This window comes from Capricornis sumatraensis, chromosome 6 (assembly GCF_032405125.1).
Source record: "Capricornis sumatraensis isolate serow.1 chromosome 6, serow.2, whole genome shotgun sequence".
Lineage (NCBI taxonomy): Eukaryota > Metazoa > Chordata > Mammalia > Artiodactyla > Bovidae > Capricornis > Capricornis sumatraensis.
In genome coordinates, this window is record NC_091074.1 from 53167555 (window position 1) to 53181914 (window position 14360).

Genomic DNA, 14360 nt, shown 5'->3' on the forward strand with positions numbered 1-14360 from the left:
TCCTAACCACTGAACTGCAGGGAAGCCCAGGTCCCATTTTTAAAATGGAGCCTTTTTTCAGCAGTCTTTTGGACTTACCTGATTATCATCCTTTCTCAGTCTTGTACCAACTTAACTTCACATATCTTACCAATTGGAAGAGCAGAGAAATAGAGGACAGGAAAGCTAAGGAAGCCCTGAAATGTGTTTCAGACCAGAGCCTCCAACCTAAACTCAGCACCAAGCACTCTTGGATGCTTAATGGGTCTTTGAAGTTGACCCAGACTGTGACATGCCCTTTTTGCAAATGCTTCCGTAAAAGAAGTGTGATACTCTTACCAGATTCCAAGCTCAGCCTAGTTTATAGAAAACAAGCCTGCCTTTTATCTGCCATTTATTTGTGTGCCTACAAAACAGTAAATTAAGAGTCTCTAAATAACAGCTTGATTTTTGTCCTTGACAAAGTAGATATAAGTACTTCTGGTATGGGAAGGTTTGAAAATACTGTAGGCTATTATCTTTTTTTTTTTTTTTTCCTGACAACATAGAGCACAGAATCACAGTAAATGTTCTCAGTGCTGAAGATTTTTCACAAGCATTGTAATTGTGAAGCGCAATATCCAAGTTCTTATATTGGAGATATTAATGTAAGATGTATTGCTATACATTCTTTGCTGCTGATTATTTTGTTTTTCCCTTACTTTTTCATATGGGAAGCAGTATAAAATGCATATTTCTGCTCTGATCAGAGTGCAAGCAGGGAGCACAAAGTCTTTGGTGAGTGGAGCAGCCTTATATATATGATAGGAAAAGCATAGATAAACAGATAGTCTATTTTATTCCATAGAGGGGTACTAATAATGTGCTTGAGTTTTCAGAGGGCTGATGTGTTCCTGATATTTTGTGTAGATCGTGAGTCCAGTCTTTACGGAGGCAAGAACTGAGATAGGCTTTGAAAAACCAGTAAGGTTTGAACTGAGGACCTTTAAGAAGAAACAGCCTGAGCGTATTTAGGGGTAATTATGGGATTTCAGTTTGACTAGCCTGGGAGGTGTCTCTAGACAGGTGTTAAATAGCAGATGTTGGCTGGGGCCACAGTAGCAAGGACCTCAGTGTCACCTGAGCAATGGTGAGAGACCGCAGGCTTTGAGGAGGGATGTGAGGTGACCTGGTCAAGTGAAGGGATCAAGAATGAATCAGAAAAAGAAAGGGAAGTTGAAATCAAAGTATTAGCAAGGAGGATGACTTTGATTATAGAAGCTGAAGGACTGGGAAACAATGAAAGGAAAAGGAGTCGTGGAGTCCAAAATCTACATTAGGATGATTTCAGAGAAAAAGTGAGAAAGAAAAGTTGGAGCTTGCACGAATGTGACAACCTAGAGGGGTGAGATGGGGAGGGAGGTGGGAGGAGGGTTCAAGAAGGAGGGGACACGTGTATCTATGGCTGACTCATGCTGATGTGTGGCAGAAACCATCACAATATTGTAAAGTAATTATCCTCCAATTAAAAAATAAATTAAAAAAACAAGTTTGGGGTTGCAGCAGGACAGTGTACAGAAATGTCCAGCAGAAGCCTATGGGAAATATACGGGACTGGAACTTAGGCATTCAGTTCAGATTAAAGATAGCATCTTAGGAGTTGTCTGGGGACCAGTGATAGTTGGAATCAACTCCTAAGTATTCTTAAGTCCATCCATGTCTCCCTTGAGCTCCCCTGCTGCTATGTCATTCCAGTACTATCATTTCTTACCTGCTCTATTGCTACTTTCCCATAGTTAAAAGTAGGTCACCGTTTTGTGGGGTATCTCCACAGCACCCTTATTTTTCCTTCCAAGCCTTACTTCAACCTGTGATGCAAAGCTTGTGTAATTTTGAGGATGGTGTAGTTGTCTGTTTTACTTACCCCTAAAGATCTGGCAACTTCCGTGGGGTCTGGCACAGACTAGACACTCAACTTATTTTTTTTCCCAGGGTACTAAATGAATGTCACTATAGAAAAGTAGAAAAAGAGGAGTTGAAGTGAGAACTCTGGTGAATATTCTTAGTGCATAGAGGAAAATACTGGGAAAAACAAATAGGAAGGCAGAGAACCAGGAGAAGGTGCGCCTTAAGCTAAGGATGAGTAGAGATTCCAGTGGGGGTGGTTTATTCTGCAGGTGGTGGAGAGCAAGGGCAATAAGAAGAACCAGCATGTACTGGATGCTTTCTGTATGTCATGACTGTCCTGACTTCACGTGGATGAACTAATCTTCACACTAACTCTGTGACGTAGGTGTCCCTATTATTTCTATTTTATGAACGAGCATACTAGGCCCAGAGAGGTTACATACTCTGCTCAAAGACAAACCAATGGGGGAAGCCATGAGTCAAACCAGGCCACCTGGCTTTCAGGCATGGAGTCTTTTCACCATGCAGTCATTCTGGTTCCATCTAGCTGAGGAGCAGAAAGCAGTGTGCAGCGGGCTAAGGGCTATGGCACAGAGGATGGAAAAGGAGAAAGAACACCCCTCTTTCTGACCTTTGTCTGTGAAAGGAGCATAGCGTTGCCTGCCGTTCTAAGCTGTGGCATCTCCCATGTTAGGTCACCAAGTCTACAGAGATTATATGTGAATGAGAGCACCCCTGATGCAACGCCAGCCGTGAGAGCCTACAGGATATGCTTTATCTTAGAAGAAGTGGTTTTGAGCACGTCTTCAGGATAGTATAGCAGCTGCTTTGACGTTGCTTTTTTTTTTTTTAACCACATTCCAGTATTATTACTGACTTAAAATAGTCCTTGAGAAGAGAGAAAAAAATAATCTGGCTCTAAGGATAAAAAAAAACACTGTGGTATTTCAACTTACTTTCAGTTTTGCATATGTCTGTGAATCCTTCCTGCTTTCTCTTTTTCACGAGTGAGGGAGTAAGGTCTGGCCCAAGCTGGATGGGAAAGCACCTGTGTTTTCCTTGCAGCTGTTTTGCAAAGCAAATGCACAGGTACAGGATCCACCAGCAACAGTGAGGTCAGGACAACATTCTGGGGGAAAAACGTGCCCCTGAGTGACCGACTAGACTGGTGTCTGTCGTGTTGCAGGATGTTGCTCCCTCTTAACGCTCACACGTTAAGGTTCTGGCAGATTTATTGATTCCTTCCACTAATGATCTGGGAAGATAGGAATAGCAACTATTTTGTTCCTAATTGATGCACATCTGCTGTGCACATGACTAAAATCATTCCCAGAATTTTTCATTACAAGTTTAGGAATTTCATTTAAAATATGTGTCTATATATTTATCTTTTTCTTTCTTAACATTTGTTATGGATGGTGACTTTCCCTAAGCCCAAATCCAACTATCATGCTCAGATTTCCACACAAGAGGAAGATAATTTATCTTTTTTTTTTTTTTTTCAAGACTTTCATTTGAAAAGTAGAAACCTGACCTCTTGAGGACAATCCAGACTCTTCAGGGATGCTGGCAATCCAATTAAAAAGTACAGAGAAATCTAATCTCTGTCTCAAATTTATTTGTAGCTTTTTCTTAGTTAATTCTCTCTAAGTTTTGGCTTGTATGTTTTTTTTTTTTAATAAACCCAGCCTGATATTTGACCACAAAAAGCATTGAAATTGCTTCTTGCTTTGTCCAGCCTGACTTCACATCACTTATAAAATACACATGTTCTCTGTGGCCTGTCCTTGAGCAAGAAAGGAGACTACAAGTACAGATAAAACCATTGTTTGAATAGTACATTAATTATTGTAAGAAACTTTAAGAAAAATTGTTGTATAAAGAAAGCTTATTTATAAGCAGAATTAATACTTGGGTGCTTTGCAGAGAAAAATGAAACAAATATGACGCTGTCCAGGAGTGCCTTTCAGTTTTTACTCTGGAGGCCTGTGAGAAACATGTACAACATTGTCCCAGAGACTGACTAGAATTTGCTCTTGAAGCCAGGTCACTGCTTTGGGGGAAAAATTTACCAGTGGACACTTGGGGCTGTCCAGAGCACAAGGCTGCGATTTACACCCACTGAACACAGGCCTGTTCCCTCAGGCAGATTGCGAGGCCATTATTTTATAGCCCATTGGCAGAACTGCTGGGTCAGCCGACCTTTTCCTGTTGAACATCCACGCAGTGCTCCTGGGTGCCATGAACCGAAAACTTCTAAAGGAATTAGGACACACCAGAGGGATACTAGCAAGCAGGCTGGAGTGCAGTCATATTTTTGTTGGCTTTTTATGAATGTCTGTTTTCAGAAGTATAACCCCAGGGTGTCTGCTTCCAGGTGACACCTCACATGTGAGCAATGAGTTGTAACCATGATGATAACCAACAATGAACTGAGCACTTTCTTTGTGTTAGGAATTTCTCTAACCACCTTACCTGCAACCATATTTAGTTTTCACAAGCACCCTGTGCAGTAGCTAATGTTATTGCCATCATTTTTACTGAGGAGGAAACTGAAGCCTGGGGCGGTGACATAATCTACCTAGGGTCACAGAGTTTGTGCACTGTATCCTGCGTATCCATCTCCAACATTCTTTCTAAGAAGGGACATGCCAGCACTGATACACGAGAGCAGGAAAACTGGTATCTGCAGACAGTGATGATTGTGCAAGGTCGCATTGTCTCTGGATGGGCACTATTCCCAAGCCTTTCTTTCAGGATGGTGGGGAATTGGAAAGGCTAAGATCCATCTATGCTTGTTTCTGTCTGAAGAAAGCATCCAGTGTCTGTTAGTGTTTTCTTTTTAAGAGGCTGGGTCCTTGGCAACCCTGATGCAGGCCCGTCTTCTCCAGCTCTGTGTTGTGTTCCAGAGGGGCAAGTCATGGGTGCACCTCCATAGGGAACCAGCCTGTGGGTCTAAGGCTGCAGCACTGGGTCATTGGTGAGGAGCTTTTCCTGTCGCCCTTCTTTCTTCCTCCAGTCTTAGAGTCCCTCTTCCTCAGGTTGGAGAAACCGGTTCTGCTTTGCTGTCAAGCCAGTCTGTGATATCCTGGCTTAGAAAGTTCCAGGGCCTATACTGCTTAAATAATAAGATTCTACTCTTATCTCTTGCATGCCTCCTTCTGAAAGTATTCAACTCAGTTTCAGTTCAGTTCAGTTCAGTCACTCAGTCGTGTCTGACTCTTTGCAACCCCATGAATCGCAGCACGCCAGGCCTCCCTATCCATCACCAACTCCCAGAGTTCACTCACATTCGCGTCCATCGAGTGAGTGATGCCATCCAGCCATCTCATCCTCTGTCATCCCCTTCTCCTCCTGCCCCTAATCCCTCCCAGCATCAGAGTCTTTTCCAGTGAGTCAACTCTTCGCATGAGATGGCCAAAGTACTGGAGTTTCAGCTTTAGCATCATTCCTTCCAAAGAAATCCCAAGGCTGATCTCCTTCAGAATGCACTGGTTGGATCTCCTTGCAGTCCAAGAGTCTTCTCCAACACCACAGCTCAAAAGCATCAATTCTTCAGCGTTCAGCTTTCTTTACAGTGCAACTCTCACATCCATACATGACCACTGGAAAATCCATAGCCTTGACTAGACAGACCTTTGTTGGCAAAGTAATGTCTCTGTTTTTGAATATGCTATCTAGGTTGGTCGTAACTTTCCTTCCAACGAGTAAGCGTCTTTTTATTTCATGGCTGCAGTCACCATCTGCAGTGATTTTGGAGCCCCCCAAAATAAAGTCTGACACTGTTTCCACTGTTTCCCCATCTATTTCCCACGAAGTGATGGGACCAGATGCCATGATCTTCGTTTTCTGAATGTTGAGCTTTAAGCCAACTTTTTTACTCTCCTCTTTCACTTTCATCAAGAGGCTTTTTAGCTCCTCTTCACTTTCTGCCATAAGGGTGGTGTCATCTGCATATCTGAGGTTATTGATACTTCTCCCGGCAATCTTGATTCCAGCTTGTGTTTCTTCCAGTCCAGCGTTTCTCATGATGTACTCTGCATAGAAGTTAAATAAGCAGGGTGACAATATACAGCCTTGAAGTACTCCTTTTCCTATTTGGAACCAGTCTGTTGTTCTATGTCCAGTTCTAACTATTACTTCCTGACCTGCATATAGGTTTCTCAAGAGGCAGGTCAAGTGGTCTGGTATTCCCATCTCTCAGAATTTTCCACATTTTATTGTGATCCACACAGTCAAAGGCTTTGGCATAGTCAATAAAGCAGAAATAGATGTTTTTCTGCTCTGATGTTTTTCAACTCAGTTTCAGTTCAATTCAGTTGTTCAGTTGTGTCCAACTCTTTGTGACCCCATGAATCGCAGCACGTCAGGCCCCCCTGTCTATCACCAATTCCCGGAGTTCACTCAGACTTACGTCCATCGAGTGAGTGATGCCATCCAGCCATCTCATCCTCGGTCGTCCCCTTCTCCTCCTGCCCCCAATCCCTCCCAGCATCAGAGTCTTTTCCAATGAGTCAGCTCTTCGCATGAGGTGGCCAAAGTACTGGAATTTCAGCTTTAGCATCATTCCTTCCAAAGAAATCCCAAGGCTGATCTCCTTCAGAATGGACTGGTTGGATCTCCTTGCAGTCCAAGGGACTCTCATCAGTCTTCTCCAACACCATAGTTCAAAAGCATCAATTCTTCGGTGCTCAGCCTCCTGAAAGGTAAATGGTGAGCACTCAGAATTAAGTAATACTTCCAACCCACTTAAAGTTTCCTAATTGCCAACAAAGATACATAAGACTAGGAATAACCATATTTTCTAAAGGCCATATATGTCATCGTTCACAAAAATGAAAAGTGAAAGTCACTCAGTCATGTCCAACTCTTTGTGACCCCATGGACTATACAGTCCATGGAATTTTCCAAGCCAGAATATTGGAGTGGGTAGCCTTTCCCTTCTCCAGGGGATCTTCCCAACGAAAGGACTGAACCCAGGTCTCCCTCATCACAGGTGGTTTTTTTTACCAGCTGAGCCACAAGGGAAGCCTGCAAAAAATAGTTCACAAAGCCTGCCATTAAGTGGCACCCAGTAAGTGGCAGCCACAAGTATTTGAATCCTCAGGCCTGGCCCCTCTTTGTTGTTGTTTTAGTCATTCAGTCGGGTCCAACTCTTTGTGACCCCATGGACTGTAGCCCGCCAGGCTCCTCTGTCCATGGAATTTCCCAGGCACAAGATGCTGGAGTGGGTTACCATTTCCTTCTCCAGGAGATCTTCCCAAGCCAGGGCTCAAACCTGTGTCGCTGTATTGGCAGATGGGTTTTTTACCACTGAGCCACCAGGGAAGCCCTGACCACTCTTTAGTATGTCATAAGTGTCTGATCAAAAGCAGTTGACTGAGGGAGAAGGAGAAGTGTAAGATATACACTTGAAGTTCAAGTGTATACAAGTTCAAGATATACACTTGAACAGAATTCAGTGTAATGCATATGTGTTCAATCCCTGGTTAAACAATTATCTATAGACTCTGATCTCCAACGACATGTCCTAACTAGGGTGCAGAGATACATTGTTGGTTCAGGGGTAGCTATTCACCATCAGGCTGTTCTTTCTGGGCTGTTTTGATTTCCTGAGCAGCTTTGTGTGAGAAATGCCAGGTGTCAAAAAAATCTGTTATAGAGGAGAATCGTAGACAAACCATTAGGAAAAAACTTTATTATATAATAGAGAATATGCCATTTTCCTGAACTCCCCCTGAACACTCTTCTTCAATTGAAGGGTCCTGAGTATCAGACTTACCCATACTCAAGAGCCATGTTGCTGCCCGCCTCACGTCTCGACCACATCTCCATTTTCTTTTCTTTTTTCCCCCCATCTCCTTTTTCTGGCTACCTCTAGCTACTTTTAATTCCTTCTCTTCCCCACTGTTTGCTGAGTGGATAATTAAACAGTAAGTCCTGTTCTTTGTTGAGACCATACTTTTAAAAAAAGTCTTCCTGCAGGGAACTGGCAGAAGGCAATGGCAACCCACTCCAGTACTCTTGCCTGGAAAATCCCATGGACGGAGGAGCCTGGTAGGCTGCAGTCCATGGGGTCGCTAGGAGTCAGACACGACTGAGCAACTTCACTTTCACTTTTCACTTTCATGCATTGGAGAAGGAAATGGCAACCCACTCCAGTGTTCTTGCCTGGAGAATCCCAGGGACGGGAGAGCCTGGTGGGCTGCCGTCTATGGGGTCTCACAGAGTTGGACACGACTGAAGTGACTTAGCAACAGCAGCAGCAGCAGGGAACTGATGGTAACTTTGAAAGACAAGCTTTGAAAAGGGGGCCCCTGAACTTTAGGAAGATGAAAGTTTTGAGAATAGAATTCAGGTAAAAGCCCATTCCAGCTGAGTCTTCATGCTCAAGAGAGTACAGGTTTTTAGAGACCATTGATTGTTGGTTTCTGTCCTCTAGTACTTAAGGTGCTGGAGTTGACCACCTGGGTTCAGATCCCAGCAGTGCCACTTATGAGCTGTCTGATGCTGAGCAAATTACTTCCTGTGTGTGTCTCAATTTTTTTCATCTGTGAAACAGAGACAATAATAGCACCTGACTTAAGAGTTGTGAGGACTGAATCAAAATGCCCTGGACACATGGAAAGTATTCAATAAATGCTTAGTAAAACATTCATGGAGTGCCAAAGAAAGATATACTTACTCTAGATTTGTGTAAAATTATCATCTTGAAACCATGGTGACAATGGTTACTGCACTTGACCTAATAATAACCTCCAATGTTTTTACTTTGATTTTTCCTCTGTCAGCCACCTCCCTGGGAGAGAAGCAGGAGCTGCTTGTCTACGTATCTCTCTGATCCTGGGTAGATGAGAATTATAAGCCACTGGAGTGATGGGCCTCCTGGTTCTTTTTCTTACTTAGGTGCTGGAAAGCTTCAAGATCATGGACTATAGCCTTTTGCTGGGAATCCACATCTTGGACCATACCCTCAAAGAAAAAGAAGAGGAAATTTCCCAAAATGTACCTGATGCTAAGCGGCCTGGGACGCAAAAGGTTCTCTACTCAACAGCAATGGAATCCATCCAGGGTCCAGGGAAATCGGGAGATGGAATCATCACAGAGAACCCAGACACGTAAGTGCAGCCATCTGCCCACACGCTCCTTGATCATGGCAGCCGACATCATTGGGTAATTAAATGCAGTCATATTCCCTTTGTGGTGGCTCTTTAGGAATAGATTCCTACCTGGTACTAAAATGGATCAAGCCAGCCTAATTTCCTCTCATCCACGGATAACTGGATGAATGGCAATTTTTTGAGTCGTTATGCTTTCACTCACATGGTTTCTTTTTTCAAATGGCTCCATAATTTAACAGTGGCTAAAAATGTTTTTATTCCTATTTACTACATATTCAAAACATCCTTCACAAACAAGGGGGAAATATTTTGAATTTGAATAAGTGTGCATTTAAGCAAATACTTGCTAGAAGTGATGTCTGCAATTCAGAACTTTTTATCTATGTAAGAGGATTCTGTTGTCCTCGTCCTACATCCTGACAGATGTGATCACTTGCTTCAGCCAGATGTGCAGCATTAGTTTGCATGTACAAAGTGCTTATTGACTAACAGAAACAGTTACAACCAAAGAAAATTATTGAATTGGTTGACTGTATCACGTGTGTGTACTAGCTGAGCAAAAAGACTGAAAGAAAGAAACCATTTTCCTTGACTATATAAAGTGCCTGTCTTGTAAGCTTCTCTAACGGTGACTAAACCACAGACATATTTTACTTTTATGAAGGAAATTCATACAAACTAAAATTTTTAATCCTTCCTGTAAACCGATCTAGATGTCTAATAATTGATTAAACAAATTATTCTATGTCAGCATACTGAAGTACTGCACAGTACTACACGATAGCGTACTGAAGTACTACACAGCCATTAAAAGCACATTAACATTGAATATGAAGAAATGTTCATCATTTAGCAAGTGAAAAATTCAGGTTATAAAACATAAGTAATAACTTATGCAGATGAATAAATACAGAGGAAAGATGTTAATAGTAGTTATCTTTGCATCCTTGGAATGGATTCTTTATATATTTTTTTCCTTTGTGCTCACCTATATTTTATTTTAAAATTTCACAGTAAACATATAAAAGTGTTGCATTTTTGATGGGCAGTATTTTGAAATACTTTTAAAATTCTTGCTCATGGTCTTAAAATCAGAATAATTTTTTAATTGAATTCTTCCCATCCAACTCTTCAGAACTGACAGCTGTGGTATTATTCTCCTTCTCGGTCAGTACATCTTTCTTGATTCCCAGGAAGACTTTAGCTGAAGCCAAAAAAAATAAATAAAGATGAGAGTCCATGATTTTTAGAGACTAACCATTTTCATTTACAGTCTATTTATTAGAAATTATTTTTAACTTCCTGTTCACATAAAATGATTTCTCTTTTGCTCTGTTCACAGAATGGGAGGCATTCCAGCTAAAAGCCATAAGGGAGAAAAGCTACTTTTATTTATGGGCATTATTGACATTCTGCAATCATATAGGTAAAAAATTGGGGGAAATAGTCTTTTATTATTTCAAAATAATTCAATGAAAGGTTCTGAGAATTCACCAAATGGGGTTGATTTTACATTCTTACTTTTGTTTTTCTGTATGTGTACATTTAGATTAATGAAGAAATTGGAACATTCCTGGAAAGCTCTTGTTTATGATGGGGTGAGTGATTTATCATGCTCCTTGTTAAACTGGATTATTTTTCTGATTTCTCAGAGACCTCAGTGTATGTCTAGGAAGCTGTGTCACTTGAAAAGGAGAGGAAACAAAGATCTTTATAAACTCAGAGTCTCAGGCTTAGCAGATCAGTTCAAATCTAAGAATAAAGACAACATAACTGTGAATGGCTCTTCCTATAGAGGCCATCCAGGTGGGTGAACAGGTAGAAGCCAGGAAAACAAAATGATGTCTTATTTTGATGTGCAATCTAAAGGACCCAATTAGGAGATGATGAGAAAAAGCAAAAGGCTTTTCATAGGCACTGAAAAGACCAGTAAGACAGTTGAAGTTCTCCCAAAACTAAGCTTCAGAGGAGTTTGAACCTGAATTTGATGGTAGACAGCTATAGGCTGGAACCCTACATTTAAACCATGTTACTAACCATGTGACCCAGACACATTGCTTGCTTCTCATCTCTTAGTGTAGTTTCCCATTTATAGCAGGAAGCTAGTAATAGTACCTGTACCTCAGAATATTTCCCTGGTGGCATAGTGGTAAAAAATTCACCTCCAAGCAGGAGATGCAGGTTCAGTCCCTGGGTTGGGAAGATCCTCTGGAGGAGGAAATGGCAACCCACTACAGTATTCTTGCCTGGGAAATTCCACAGACACAGGAGCCTGGCGGACTCCAGTTCATGGGGTCGCAAAGTGTCTGACACAACTTAGTCCATACACTACTACACTACCTGTCTCAGGCTGACTGGAGGGTTAAGTTAAATAATGCCCTTTGGTGTTCAACACAATGCATAACACATAATAAGGACATGGGAAAGGAACACTTTTAAATTGTGTTGGATTTAAATATAACAAAGGTTAACTGATACGAGAATGTGTTTTGCACCCAGAAATGGCATGACTGAAAAAAACAGTTATCAAAGAGCAGTCTGTCTACACACACACACACACACACACAACTTCCTATCTAGAGTTAAATTTGAACTTCCTGCCGCTTGACAGAACATTTATGGCCTCAGCCTCACTCAGTTAATAACTCAGAGTGACACTTCCAAAGATTGTATTGGTCAAAGATTTGCTCACATATTTTTTTTAAGATGTTAGCAGATGCTTTCCTTTGAAAAAAGATAAATTATAGATGCTATTCTTCTCCATTCCTGGAAAAGAATACTCGCTGTCTCAGTTCTGTGGAAGACTAGTAATAACCTCTCAGCATGTCAGATCTGCATTTTGTCCACAGGCTAGGGAAATGACCTTTGTCAAAATGCATTTTTAAACAACAGGTTCACCAGTTTGTTTCTGAGAATCAAACTTAGGCTTCTTATTTAAATCAAAGATTATTTTTTAAGAAAAGGCCAAGATGGAAGGTTAATTTTTTTTCCATCTAGCTGAGAAAAGTACCATCTACATAATGCCTTGAACATGGAAGGGAGAAAGAGTAAATACTCACTTTCATTCTCCTCCTGTTTATTGACAGTTTCAATTCCCTGTTACCAAATGAGACTTCTGCTCCAAATAGTATCCTCTATCTGTCGGATACTTCTAAGGAGCCCATACCTTTGTTGAAATAAAATATGTCTTCTGTTCTTCAGTGTCCTTTTTTAGAAAAAAAAAAAAAAAGAAAATCTCTGTGCTGATTATATATTTATGTAATTATAAGCAATAGTTAAGAATTTATTTTTTTGTCTTTTTACAATTGTCCTCTCCTTTAAACAATGCTTCCTCATACCAAAAAGAGCCACAGTTTAACCTCTCTTAGAAGGCAAGGGCTGACTCAATCATCTTACATCCTGCTGCTGCTGCTGCTAAGTCACTTCAGTCGTGTCCAACTCTATGTGACCCGATAGACGGCAGCCCACCAGGCTCCCCCGTCCCCAGGATTCTCCAGGCAAGAACACTGGAGTGGGTTGCCATTTCCTTCTCCAATGTGTGAAAGTGAAAAGTGAAAGTGAAGTCGCTCAGTTGGGTCCAACTGCTAGCGACCCCATGGACTGCAGCCCACCAGGCTCCTCCATCCATGGGATTCTTCAGGCAAGAGTACTGGAGTCGGGTGCCATTGCCTTCTCCAATCTTACATCCTATGTGTTTCTAAATGACTGACTTGTGAATCTATGTCCACTTCCAGCAGAAACTGACAGAACACTGGGGAAAGTGCATGTCAGACCAGTGGGAAGTTTTCCATCACATCTGCAGGATCACTGATAGTCTAGAGAACATTATCACTTGGCAGAGGATTCCTCCATGCTGTGTCCTTCATAAAACACTGATTACAGAATTCTCTTATGCTTCATGTAACACCCAATTTCACAGATGAAAGGACTGAGGCACTGAAATACTGTCTTTACCCAGGATCACAGAGCTCTTTAAAATTAGAGCTAACACGAGAACTGGGTCTCTGGATTCTGGTCCAATGTGTATTTTTTCTTCCAAACCCACTGCAGACGATATTATCTAGATATAAATTTTTAGAAGTTTCCCTTTTGGAATCCATGAACCTCAAATCAAAATGGAACACTAAATTACCAAATTTACTATTTTTAGGAATGTCTATCTTAGATAGCAAATAAATGACTGCTGAATAAATATATGGAATTAGCTCCTTCATCTGTCTTCTTTCCTGGACTTGTGATAAAATGCCCCCTCAGTCCTAAAGAATCCTACCAAGCATGAGAGAATTGAGCTAATGATTTAATTCAATTCAGCTGTATCTAATTAGTAGCTAATTGAACATAACAGGGATCGTCAGTCAGCCTTGTCTCCTAGGAATCTTCATGGTGTTTACATACCTTATTACTGGAAAGTGAAACCAGCAAACTTTTTCTTGCTCTCTCTCTCAACCTTACTTTAGGGTTATTTTGCTTGTCCCGGTTTTGTTCTGACTGAAAGTGATTATGTCTTTGTTCCAGATGACACTTGAGGCACTGGTTGCCTTATATGTTAAAAAACAGAATTTAAAAGCCCCTAGTGGTGGACAGTGGATCAAGGATTAGCTGTTTGGGTTTATAAAGCAGAGTCTTTGCTATCTCAGCCCTGCCGCTCTTCATAATCTGTTTCACCATGAGTATCTGGAATCTTTACTCAGATTGGTCCTTGTGCTTTTTGCCCCAGCCCAGCTCCTGTGCACACAGCCCACAGGCATCACTCATGTCTGGCTGCTAACATCCACACCTTCTGGTTAAGGACATTGGCTAACAGCCAGCCAGTTGCATAGAGCTTTCTTCTGGCTCAAAACAGTGTGAGAGGTAAACCTGTTGTGCTTGATTTATCTTTTCAGGACACTGTTTCGGTTCATAGACCCAGCTTTTATGCAGATAGATTTCTAAAATTTATGAATTCCAGAGTTTTCAAGAAAATTCAAGGTAAGATTTTTATGAATTTCTTTTTTTTTTTTACCTTTAGCACTTACTGACTGGCTTCATTTTGTAAGATTTTTATTGAAAGAGTTTGAACTATTTATCTCCCCAAAGCAGCAATCAGTAATTATAGTTAAGTATCTTGCTGCTACTGCTGCTAAGTCACTTCAGTTGTGTCCGACTCTGTGCGACCCCATAGACGGCAGCTGACCAGGCTCCCCTGTCTCTGGGATTCTCCAGGCAAGAACACTGGAGTGGATTGCCATTTCCTTCTCCAATGCATGAAAGTGAAAAGTGAAAGTGAAGTCACTCAGTCGTGTCTGACCCTCAGAGACCCCATGGACATTGATGCCATAATCATTAGAGTCCAATTTTGTGCTGGAAAAAAATATTAAACCATATAATATATTG

General features: G+C 41.4%; 1 protein-coding gene across 1 annotated transcript in view; it reads left to right on the forward strand.

Annotated features, from left to right (window-relative positions):
* PIP5K1B (phosphatidylinositol-4-phosphate 5-kinase type 1 beta) overlaps positions 1-14360 on the forward strand; it is a 357761-nt gene that overhangs the window by 227085 nt on the left and 116316 nt on the right. The window contains exons 8-11 of the mRNA XM_068974227.1: positions 8773-8984; positions 10330-10413; positions 10537-10585; positions 13871-13955. Of these exons, the coding sequence (XP_068830328.1) occupies positions 8773-8984; positions 10330-10413; positions 10537-10585; positions 13871-13955 (430 nt within the window). The remainder of the gene's footprint in view (positions 1-8772; positions 8985-10329; positions 10414-10536; positions 10586-13870; positions 13956-14360) is intronic.